The sequence below is a fragment of the Rhipicephalus microplus genome, chromosome 3, assembly GCF_043290135.1.
Source record: "Rhipicephalus microplus isolate Deutch F79 chromosome 3, USDA_Rmic, whole genome shotgun sequence".
In the NCBI taxonomy this organism is placed as follows: Eukaryota; Metazoa; Arthropoda; class Arachnida; order Ixodida; family Ixodidae; genus Rhipicephalus; species Rhipicephalus microplus.
This window is the reverse complement of record NC_134702.1, coordinates 206,531,359-206,543,646: the sequence shown is the minus strand read 5'-3', so window position 1 is coordinate 206,543,646 and position 12,288 is coordinate 206,531,359. Positions and strand designations below refer to the sequence as shown.

Below are 12,288 nucleotides of genomic sequence, written 5' to 3'. Positions count from 1 at the left end.
CATCAATACCAAAGGCCGATACTTTTGTTGATAAATCCTTGTGTGAAACAAAATCGAACGCTTTAGAAAAGTCTAAAAAACGGCATTTATTTGACTGTTCTCGTTAATTGCATTGGCTATGTTGTGAGTAAATTCAGCTAATTGGGTTGTAGTTGAGAGACCTGATCTGAAGCCATGTTGATGTTTGTAAAGGAGCTCATTTGTTTCTAGGTGAGTTATTATGGCATTGAAAATAATATGTTCGAATATTTTACAGCACGAGGTTGTAAGCCACACTGGGCAGTAGTTGCCTAATTCTAGCTTTGAGCCTGATTTGTGTATAGGGACTACTGTAGCGTTGCACCAGTCGTCCGGTAATTACGAAGTGTGTAAAGATAATGTGTATATTTTAAAGAGATATTTAGATGTGCATTGCTCTCATTGGCATAAAAATGAGTAATTTTATCGGCCAATGTAACAATGAAAATTACAGGCAATGTAACAATGAACCGGCGACACACAGCACTCAACAAATAAACTATGCTAGACTGAAAATCAGCGTCTTGCCACAGCTACTTCAATGTTACAATGTACAATGCGTTCACAAAGCGGACTCTTTCAACGCTGACAAAGAAGCAATAGCAGACAAAGACATTCATGAAGAGCTGTATTGTAAATAGAACATGCACGACAGTACATGATTCAGTGAGCATTATGCATATGTGACAGGCTTAAAGGCTTAACTGTATTTGCTTCCCAGATTTGCAGTCTTCTTTTTGACTACCTTTGTGCTTTTTTTTATGAAACCCACGCACCTCCAACTTCTCGGCAATCACTGCGTATATTTTCAAATTCCGCTTGGCACGGCGAAGGTCGCTCAAAGGTTCTTCTCACAGACGTATGAGCGCCCGTGTCTCAGTGTCGGACCACGTTGTCTTTGTCGGAGCAGCGCCAGTGGCACACGCCAATGTAAATGTCCGGAGAATGACTGACCAACACTCGTGCAGGTGTGCACAAGAGGTAAATAACGTGACGGAGGCGGCCATTCTCGCACGGCCCCTTCCCATGTCCCTTTTAGAAACGCCCCCTTCTCACTTCTTCCGTGGCTCTTTCATTCCCCTAGCGGACGCGGACGCTTAGTGCCCGAGGGCAAGAAGCGAGGTTGTTTTGTTGCAGTATGACTTGTTTAAATGTATATGAGTATTCCTGATAACAAAAAACAATTGTTCATGAATACCATGAGCGCCGCCTTATGCGATAGCGTAATTATGTGGAAGCGACTGCTACCGAGGCTATACACTCCGTCACAGCGAAGTGAGGTTGGCGAACGCACTTGCCGGCAAGTGCACTTTGCTGCGAGTGACACTAAACGTGCCCGTGTGACAGTGCACTAATGAAACTCGCGGCTACGTGTACTCGCTCAAAGTACACTTAAGTTGCCACGTGTGACAGGGCGCACCGCAGTGCGCTGCGTTGCATGGATGTCGCGTCAGATGAATATAAGAGACGACGCCTCGTGCACGGTCACCTCTGAACTTCTTTTCACGGGGAGAATTCTTTTCTAACTTCAACTGCAACAAGTGCGTTGGGTTGAAGACAATAATAATTGCCCAGTAACAACTGTTTGAAGTATGGAAAACAGCAACGTGAGCAGTTGACCAACCTCGATTCACAAAAAGACTGCGTAATAATAGAGGAATATTCTCGGCCCCATAGTCTCTACAGTGTTCGGAACATGTTTTTTTTTTTCAAAAGCGCCCATATGTACAGACGGGTCCACTGTTAAAGAGAACACCTGTGTGAGCAGCGTGTTTATATTTCGCTATCATATGGAATCATGGAGGATCAGATTTGCCTAAAATACTGGTGCTTAAAAGTTCCGACTCCTCGTTACAGACTATTGACTTGCATGAAAATTGTTTCTTAATTCACTTGCTCTTAGAGGGCTAGAAATATTGATGGTGTGCATTTGAGTGTTCCCTTTAACAGTGTCCATTCTGTATACCCTTGACAAAGTATTTCATTGTCACAATGTACAGCATATGTATACGTATGCATGCAAAAAAGGTGTAATGAAATAGAAGACGACTTATAAAATTTCCAAAGACCTGACCGGGGATTCGAACCAGTGATCACTCACTCAGACAATATAACCAAGCTCCACGCACGCGCTGGCCTAATTACGGCGAGCTATTTATATACACCATTTACCGCTTGCGGTACATAGATTCAGAACTTTTTTTTCAATTTGAAAGCTGTCCTTGAGACGCCCACGAAAAAGTGATCCCATTCTATATCCACTCGTGATGCGTAAATTAAACAGGTCACCTTGGGTCAGACGTGGAACAGAAAAGTATCTAAGAGCGTCTGGGTTCTGCATTGTCGACACTTGCATGGCGATGCTCAAACAACTTTTAAAGTTGTTCACGGATATCCTGTACCTACCTGTGTCTTCTTTTCTAATGTCCGTCTTCGTGATTCAGTGGTGCGTTGTAGGTAACGAGTTCTTTGTCATGGTTCGTGTGACTATACAGCTTATCGATATCGCATCGTTGCTTCACCAATGCGGTGAAACTCATTTTTGGTGTCATATTGCGAAACATGCGTGTTGAAGTTCAGTGTCCTCACTGTTCCTTGTGCTATTAAGTAAACCCGTTTTCCCCCCATAAACAATTCGATGAAATAAAGGTACTAGATTTGCACAGATTTCATGAAGTTTGTTGTTCCTAATGCTGCCATTAGTTGGCATTGTCACCACGCTAAGAAATAGGTGCCAGAAGACACAGAGACGAAGGTACGGAGTGGGGCTCTTACCCTAGGCGAAATAGCTAACACTAGAGCACGCGAACACCGATCTTAGTTTTCCTCCTTCGAGATGCTGGCCGCTATAGTTACCGCTTCCTTCTCCGGTGCCTGAAATCGCTATGACGAATGATGGCCGCGTGGAGGAAAAAAATAGCCGCAGTTAAAATGATCATGGCAGCAATATTTCGAGCAGTTGATGACAAAGTTATAAAGTAATACATGATTCTGGTGCACTACACATTAACAAATACTGACCTTACTGTGAGTACAACAACCGCAACATTACACAGCCACATACTAAACACTATGTCCACATATGTGTGTGCTTAAATCTCATGGGTCGTTGTTTTTGTATTAATTATGTACAACAATCGCAACATTACACAGCCACATACTAAACACTATGTCCACATATGTGTGTGCTTAAATCTCATGGGTCGTTGTTTTTGTATTAATTATTATTTACAGTGGCTTCAAAGCTTTCACCATGTTGTGTACCAAAATTTTCAAGGCCCAGCAGTTTCTGTCAAATGTACAGCATCATGTTGTCGAATTGTTGCAGCTAAACGGACGCTTTGAAAAAAGTTGGACAGCAGCAGACTGGATAATTTCTCGCCTTGAATATTGCAGGTTGCCCTGCGCGACAAGGCTACTTGTCGGAAGTGACGTAACGCGTCAGAGATCATTGATATTTTTTTAGGTGTAAAGCCTCGCATTGGGGCTGATTTCCACTTGACTCGCAGAAACTTCATCAGCAACATAAGCAAACTTTGGCTTTGTATGTCTCCATGCTTCAATTTTTACCTCATTGAAGTCATTGGATTCGATTGATTTGTTATTTCAGTAGACCTATAGAGGCTTCAAGAATAGAAGCGAATGGGTCCATTCTTGTCTCTGTCTTGCAAGCTTCGAACACCTGTGCGTCGTCGTTGCCCTTTAATAAAGCCCAGCAACGTCGTGTGCCTCTCAAGTTATAACGCTCTTCAACGGACCTGTTCACCTGCCCTTTTGTACATGAAACCTTAACTGCGCAAGAGGTTTACATCGAAATTTCAATGCCCTACTCGTACACCATGTAGCCACAGTCTTTCCCCTGCTCTAAAGTGACCCACCTGTGCACATTCTACACATTTATTGCAAACGTAAACTTAAAAACGTAACATTCGCTGATGTCTTCAGCGCAGAGCGCTCAAGCTCGCAGGTCATGACCCATCTATAATAGGGGGTGACTTCAACGCCCATCATAGGCTTTCGGGCTATCAGAAGGAAGAGATGCGGAGAAGGAAACTTGCGGAGCTAACGTCCACGCAGGGCATCACTCTTCACACCGACCCAGCGCAACCAACTCGTGTCGGTAACCGTCATTCGGATCAGACGACTCCTACAACGTCCCATAACGGCTTACCTACCAAACTGGGAAGCCTTTTGACAGTCCACATCTGCCTCTTTCATCCTAAATATTTGTTATTCTCAGTGGGCTTACTGTATGCTCCAAACAGTAAGACAGCACGAGATCAGTCTACAACTCACGGAGAGTCATCCGGATGTAGAGCCTAGCTTGCATCTCTGGAAGGCCCGTACCAGCCTCACAAAGTGATGGCGTTGGCAAAAACACAGCCGCAAACTCCACATGCGGATACTGCATCTCAACCAGAAGGAAGCCGAATACGCTGCCCATTTTGCCGACTCAAATTGGGTAGATCGCTGTAACACTGCCGGCAGGCAAACGTCTCGCTGCAACACATGGAAACTCTTCCGCAGTCTAATCGATCCCGCTCAAACGCGCGACGAAAGGCAGAAACATCTACACCGAGCTTTGCACAATTTCTACGACTCCACGACGCAGCAAGTGCTCTCACTACGGGGCTGATACATTTGCACTTGTCAGGAGACGCAAGGCTCTAAGTATCACCATGCAGGCAGTGAGAACTCGGCACTAACTGCTCATTTCTGGTTGAGAATCATAATTTTAATAATAAAGATTGGGTACAATTACAGGAATTTATTATAATGGAGGAGGTCCTGTAGTCCAGAGATTGTATCGAAATCTCCTGCACAAAGTCTATATGTTAGTAAACACTTCATATTAACAGCATCGAAATGTATTTGTCAAACAAAAGTTATAGTAGAAATGTGTACAAATGAGTGCATAAAATTGTATAATGTTAACATATAGTCAGAGTGAAAAGTATTAGAAAAAGAAAAAGCAAGCGATATGAGAGTTTATTATTCTTCGTCCGAAAATACTGACCAAAAACTACACACCAATAAAACAAACAGTAACTTTTATTGTTAGCCCACATGAAGCAAATGCATTTTTAGCAGTTTTTTTAAATTGGTGAAATGAGCTTGTAATTTTTATGTTGCGTGGAGGAGTGTTCTATAGTGAGATGTGAGTGAATTTTACAGTTTGGTTACCATAAATACCACGAATACTGATTAAAAATTGTTTAACGCCAATCGTGTAATACTATAATGATTAGATTGATTATAATATGAAAAAATCGTCGACGGAAGTTGGTTAATAATAACTCTATAGAAAACAATACCTACCCTGTATTTAGTGGCTTCAGTAAGAGTAAGGATGTTATTATCGTGTGGTAGACCACTCCAGCAACAGTCACACAAGTTCCGCGCCACTGCGCCCGTATTCATGTGGCCAAACACACGGTCAAAGCGAGGTAACGGTTGTAGATCGGCTGGCTACATGTGTGTTGACAACGGGGGAGTTTCGGCTCCCTCCCACGCCTAGCCGTGCGTGGCTTTGCCGTGTCCGGGGAAAAGGGGATCCTGGGGGTTGAGCCGACGCTGAGTGATTGGACCTTTAAGGCCCCCCGGCAGAGGCAACACACCCCTTTGGCCCCGGCTTCACGTAGACGGCACCCTTGGGCTGACCCACCCAGGGGAAATCGGCAGTCGCCTTTTCCTATTTCTCTCTCTCTCTACATCTTAGTCTTTTCTCGTCTTTAAATCTATCCTGTCTTCTTCTCTCTTCTATTTCCGACTTTTCCTGGCGGCAAGGGTTAACCTTGTGTATGTGTTCTGTCTTGGCACAATACATTTGGTTATAGCGGCTTTGTACAGCTGACGTTGACATGCCTCATATATTTAGGACTTGTCACGTCCACGTGTTGGGCTCCATGGTGGGCGGCTGGCATGGCTGCCGAACTCACATTTAGTTTATGGCTTTTTCTTCTCTCCCTCCATTGCATGATCGTCCTCTCCCGAAGAGAGGGCGCACCGAAGAATTTTGCAAGTATTTCAGCAAACCGAAAGAAACTTTTCCCCGCTACCATGTAATCCATTGTGAAACCGCTGAAAAGAACGCCAGAACTATTTCGCCTTTCGTTGTTTCCAAATGCCTCACCACTACACTTGGACCAGGTTACCAGGCTACAAGAATGGCCAGTGGGGATCTCCTCCTCGAGGTAAAAAGTCAGAGCCAGTACGAAAACATCTCAAAACTAGTATCGTTTGGAAACATACCTATCTCAATTACACCACACCGCTCACTCAACACTTCCCGAGGCGTTGTATCTGATCAAGACTTGCTTGACCTGACTGAAGGTGAGCTCCTCGAGGGCTGGAAGGACCAGCAGGTGACACAAGTACAAAGAATTAAAATTAAGCGTGATAAGAAGGAAATCCCAACGAAACACATAATTGTGACATTTTGCACCAGCACCCTGCCTGAACATCTCGAAACAGGATACTTGAAGTTGAATGTGAGACCTTACATTCCCAACCCACGACGTTGCTTCAAATGCCAGCGTTTTGGTCACGGCTCTCAGAGTTGCCGCGGCCAACTCACCTGCGGAAAGTGTGCCACCACAGGACATGCTACGGACGAGTGTAAGGTGGAGGATGGGGCCCACTGCGCAAACTGCGATGGTGCCCATCCTGCATACTCCCGAACCTGTCCAACATGGAAAAAGGAAAAAGAAATTGTTACAATCAAAATCACACAAAACATTACTTTCCGAGAAGCCCGTCAACACCCAGACAACACTCGACGACCTGAGGTCGTCCTCATATGGTACAAACGTCCTCGGCAGTTTCAGGACGTCCTCATTTGGTCCTCTAGTCGACACTTGCAGGATTATCCCCAAAATGCCCCTTTGAGACCTTTTTAAGGACGAAGAATTGTCCTGATATCGTCTGCTCGAGGACGTTTTGAGGATATGCATGTTTCGTAGGTGCATGCAGCTTTCGCAATTCGTGTTTGGTTAATTTTCTGGCTGTTAACGAATAAGTCCACGGGATTTCGTATGCCTACTTTCGAGTCATAATAGTAAAGTACTTCTCGATCATTAAAATGAGATAGTTACACGAGGAAGCACTTCAAGCCAACACGAGAAAGACGTGTTCTTTTATTTATTATTTATTTATTTACTTTGTAAGTGATCGTAGGCCAAACTTTCTGCCTGCACGTTTTCGTTGGTCGTGATCTACCGCCGACGTGCATACGGAATTATATCGCACTGACTGTGGTCTGACCCGTTTCCCCAATGAACGCACGTGCGGCAGACCAAGTTTGGTGCGAGTATAAACGGTGTCGGCTCCAAAATGAATGCAGGCGTGAAAAGTGTGAATAGCGAGCACGTTATTCTCGAGTGTCCAGTGTTGCAATGCCGCACGGTCCCATCGAGCAGACGACAACTGACCATGCTGACGACTGGGCTGGCCTAGGTTATCGTGAATAGAGCAGCATTGGAACTAGAACGCTGTGGGAAAACGAATGGGCGACTGAAGTTGTGGTGGTGCTAACAAAAAAAAAGCAGTACCTTAATGCGGTCACCATGCGCAGTCAAGGTGCTTTTAAATCTGGATGTCTACGACACTGTTTACCCATTTTAAAGTGACGCAACTATCATCATCATCATTATGGGCCTGCAGTAAGTCAAGTCGAGTCATTGGTCGAGTCAACATTCCAATACAACACTTCTCGCCATAGAGGAAGCTTCTCGCAGAAGCCCTCAAAGAATCGTAAGCATGCCAGGTGAGTGTCTTCTGTTAAATTTTCATATTGAAGTTGTAAGCCGCAAAGGTAAATAAATAAAAAAAGAGAGGACAGTTGATTTTCAGCCTCGCGCTGTATATCTTTACTGCTTATTCATGTATGTATGTACAAACCAACTGACTAGCCTAACAACGTGTTCTGGTGGTGGGTGTTCTTTGGTCTAGCCACCATTCTACTGTGCTCTGTGCTGTTCAAGATGGCTGAGAGCGCGGATCGCAAATTTCGGCGTGAAATTAATCGGCGCGTCAATGCTAGTTTTCAGCTTATTGACAGTGAGGCCGATGTCATAAATGACACGCGGTACGTTGACCGAGATTCCCGCAACGCCGAAAGAGAGAGCGACTTGCCCTCCGAGGCTTGTGCGGTCGACCTCGAAGACGGCCATCGTCGCCTTTGTGTTCATGACAGAGAACGGCCTTCGGCACACTCCTCGATCGTTCCAGAAACGGATGTGCCCCAAGGACACGTTTTGATTTCTGGCGACGCGTGCTACCCCAGCGGCTGCAGTGTTTCTGTGCCTCACGATCACACAGACTTCGAACGGCGTGCCTTCCATGACAGCAGCGCTGCGGCTTCGACTTCGGCGACCTCGCAGGTGAGGCAGAGGGATTCTTTCGAATTGGCACCGACTGGGAGTAACGAAGAGCAAGTTTGTGAACGCGGCAGTGTGGACAGCTTGCTGGCCTTTCGTGAGAGACTGCAAGCGTGGGCCTTACAATCTCGCGCATCGCACACTTCAGTTACATCGCTCTTGAGAGTACTACAGTCCCACGAATGCTTCAGCGCGCTCCCTTCAACTGCAAGGGCATTGTTACAGACGCCCAAGAAGTGCCTGGAAGTGTTGCAGCTGGCCGGCGGGAAATACCATCATTTCGGCCTCAGTGCAGGCCTACAGCGAGTGCTGCAAGATTGTGCAGAACTACCAAGAATTTTGAAGCTTAGCTTCAACATTGACGGTCTGCCGGTTTCAAAAAGTTCACGGGGCCAATTTTGGTGCATACTGGGACGCATAAGTAATTTGGAGGACAAAGCACCATTTATAGTGGGTGTTTTTTTCGGAAGCAGCAAGCCCAACAACGCGAATGATTTTTTGCGACCATTTGTTTGTGACATAAATGCTGCTATCACAACAGGGATTACCATTGGAGAAACTGCAATTCCTGTTAGCTTGTATGCCCTCATATGTGATGCACCAGCAAAGGCATTTGTATTATATGTCAGAAGCCACACAGGCTATTACAGCTGCACCAAATGTGACGTAAAAGGTGTCTACTGTGAGGGCAGGGTGTGCTTCCCAAACGTCAATGCTCGCAAGCGAACAGATGACAGCTTTCGCTTATTTTGCTTATTTGCAATTTCGGAACAATGTACTAACTGTAGTTGCTTTATCAAGTGTAAATACCTGATGTCTCAGAAAAATTGAAGCGAAGGTGCCACAATTAATACTTTTAATTCATAAACAACTGTTGTCGCCTATTTAGTGTAGAGAACATGCCTCTTGATCACAGTGGAAATGAGGACTGTGTGTCACTTTGATGGCGATGAGCACGCTTTTACCCCATAAATGAAGAGTTATATTTTAAACATTTTTTTTTGCTTTCGTTGGGAAAGTGATAGTGGCATCACTTTGCTGCAAAAACTATGGCAACTGTTATATGTATGGTCTGGTCACACATTGTTTCAGTGCTTAAAACATTAAAGTATCTGTTTCTGCTTATTCTATTTTTCACAAATTCACTTAATAACCTAACTTTCAACAATTTTTCTGAACTTATTCCAAGTTTTTGTTGAAAACTAGGTTGTAAATATATGGGTACACTGAATCACAGCACGCAATGAAGGTGCTTCATCTCAGTGTCAACTCTGCATGCGTATTCAGGTCCTAAAAAGGCATCACTGAGCATGCTAACAAAATAACTGAAGCCATGTAGGCACAAATTTCTAAAACCGACAATAATGTGCAGAGAAGCCATAAACAACTGTGTGCTTGTTTTGCTGTGTTTAGTAGCACTTCTCATTTTCAATGTTATCTCAGCTTTTGCCATTTTATATGTTGCAATTCAGCGCTATTACTTCATGAACACGTCTTTACAGAATACGTGCGTCAACTCATGCGAATTTCGCAAACTATCCTGATGAGGCTAGAGCAGCTGGGACGACAGGTTGATGCCATGCAGCAGCACCTTTTCAACACAACAGTGAGGCTTCAAGATGAGACAAATGATGATGTGGTTTTGACACCGGTCAAGGATATTGACCGATTTCTAAGTCTTGAGGGGAGACTTGCTGCTGATGGCAACATTAAGCTAAAGCTTGTACGTCATTCATTATATTTTTCTATAATTTTTTTTTCTAGTCACTGCATTAAGCTACTCTTCTAAAAAAAATAATGACCTCAAAACTGTACAGATACAGCAGCTTGCTGGCCTTGGTGGCTCAACTTTTGGGGCAGCAGCCAGGAGGATGCTGGAGCTTCTGCTAAGCCTTGAGGTTGCTGTGCAGTTCAGCTGGGCAGGCCAAAAAGGCAAAAGGAAGTTTGTGGATCTAGGTGTCACAGATGTCATTTGCAGTGAGTAATTTGTTTCACAACACCATGTGCTGCAAGAGCCGTGTTTGAGTACAGACATTTCTAAGTCTGTTATCCACATTATCTTTCATTTGAAGTCAATAGCAAAAGAACAATCTTTTCATGAAAGCATTAAATTTTTTAGGATGCTTGCTAATTAAAATTATGTGCTTAAACATGGAAAATTTTTAGCATGAAATATCTGTTGTCAGTAAGAAACCCTGCAGCTTCTTCAAGCACACTAGTATACTTGCATGGCACACATACGCAAGCATTCACTACTTGCAGAAGTTATTATCAGGTAGCACTACTAGGCATTCTTAACTGTAGTGGAAATCTTATGTACAGATGAAAACTAACAGATGGAAGCTCATAGTGATCACTGAGGATCTCTAAACAGGAATAAGTACCTAAGACAAGCTGGTCAACATTTTCATACATGGACGTATTTTCGTCAAAGGCGCCTCATCATTCTTTGCATGCTAGGTTTCAAAAAAGTTACAATGATGTCTTCTTCGTGGTGTTCTTCTTGTAATGCAACACATAGTGTCAATGTCAGTACTCTTGAAATTAACATGGGGAAGGATGGCAAGGACCTTTAATGATGATGTGCCCACCTATCAAAATGTCGATCATGCTGACTAGAGGTACTTCTTCAAACAACCTATGTAGCATTATATTAATGTATTATGTTTGTGTAATTCCTGTTTTATGAACTTTGTACTTTTTCAGAGGCCGTGAGGCGAAATTTTCCGGAAACAAAAAAAAATGACATCGAGTGTGTGATTAAAGTGTGGCTTCGGCATGCTGGGGAAAAGCTCCAGAAGCAGCGCTTAAGAACTTCTCGCACTCACCATGAGGGTGAGTTTTATTATCTGTGCTGTTGAAGCTATCATAACATATGATACTTTTGCTGTTATAGTTTAAATAATTTTCTTGCCTTACTCGAATTTTGATGTGTATGCAAGCATGAACTATATAAATCATTTTCACCATTATATAATGGCTAGTTCGTACCTGCACATTATGGTAATATAATTTTCATTTTATGCTTTCAAATCTGGCATGCTGTTATTGTCTTAATATTCTTATTGATACTCTAAATTCACTTGTGCTTCAAGATATGCTGCTTTCTATTACTACAGAATGTCTTCAAAGTGTCGCGTTGTCAAGCCCATCGGATGAAGACCTCTGAAGGCACAGGGCAAGAAGTCTCATCTAGTGAAAACTGCCAAGTTTCATTCCTGAAAATAAACATGTTTTCTGTGCATTGCTGTTTTTATTGCTATACTTGAAGAAATTGTTACTGAAACCTCACAGGCAGTGCTTTAAAGAGTGTGCATGTTCAGGCACTTTTGATTGATCAGTTGTCATTTCAGCGCTCCAAAAGAAGAATTAGAGCAACTTTTCGTAAGGTCTGATGAGTGCCTAGGTCTTGTATGCTTCGTCCTCAAAAAGTACTAGACTCATCATAATGTGCTCTTTTCTGGATGCCCTGAGGACGATCTGAGGCCGGACAAACGGACTGGTTTAGGACCACTTGAGGTTCATTTGAGGGCTTCCTCAGGTCATACTTTCGTACGGTGTAGGTCATCCTCAGGACAACCTCAGGTTGTCGGAGCGTTGTCTGGGCAAGTATCTGGTCTTTTCACAAACAAACCATCGTTTGCCGATGTACTGCAAGAGGGGGCAGCACTACAACGGCCTGTGGCAACTGCCCATGCCAGGCACAGTGTGCCCAGGCGGTCGCCAATGCCCCCACCCACGGCGGGAACAGCCAAGGCTGCCCTGCCACTCCTCCCCACGGCGACAACCAAGGCCGCTGCAAGCTGTTGCAGCGGCCAGGGTATCCCAGCACCAAAGGATGTTCCTTCGACCTCTAGCCCAAGAGGACTGAAGGTTTCGCCCCCTGAGGTGA

General features: G+C 44.1%; 1 protein-coding gene across 1 annotated transcript; it reads left to right on the top strand.

Moving 5' to 3' along the window:
• The first annotated feature begins 9,148 nt into the window (after positions 1–9,148).
• LOC119177201 (uncharacterized) lies at positions 9,149–11,640 on the top strand. The gene is made up of 4 exons (XM_037428609.2): positions 9,149–10,119; positions 10,214–10,373; positions 11,103–11,231; positions 11,516–11,640. Exons 1-4 carry the CDS (start codon positions 9,916–9,918, stop codon positions 11,563–11,565), a joined length of 543 nt encoding a protein of 180 aa, XP_037284506.2. The 5' UTR covers positions 9,149–9,915; the 3' UTR covers positions 11,566–11,640.
• The last annotated feature ends 648 nt before the right edge of the window (positions 11,641–12,288 follow it).

What these genes read in the sequence shown, in the direction of transcription:
- LOC119177201 (XM_037428609.2), top strand. Translation starts at nt 9,916, where the DNA reads ATGCGAATTTCGCAAACTATCCTGATGAGGCTAGAGCAGCTGGGACGA. An exon ending in TGTCACAGATGTCATTTGCA is followed by an intron (nt 10,374 to 11,102) that starts GTGAGTAATTTG and finishes GTACTTTTTCAG; the next exon opens with AGGCCGTGAGGCGAAATTTT. An exon ending in TTCTCGCACTCACCATGAGG is followed by an intron (nt 11,232 to 11,515) that starts GTGAGTTTTATT and finishes CTATTACTACAG; the next exon opens with AATGTCTTCAAAGTGTCGCG.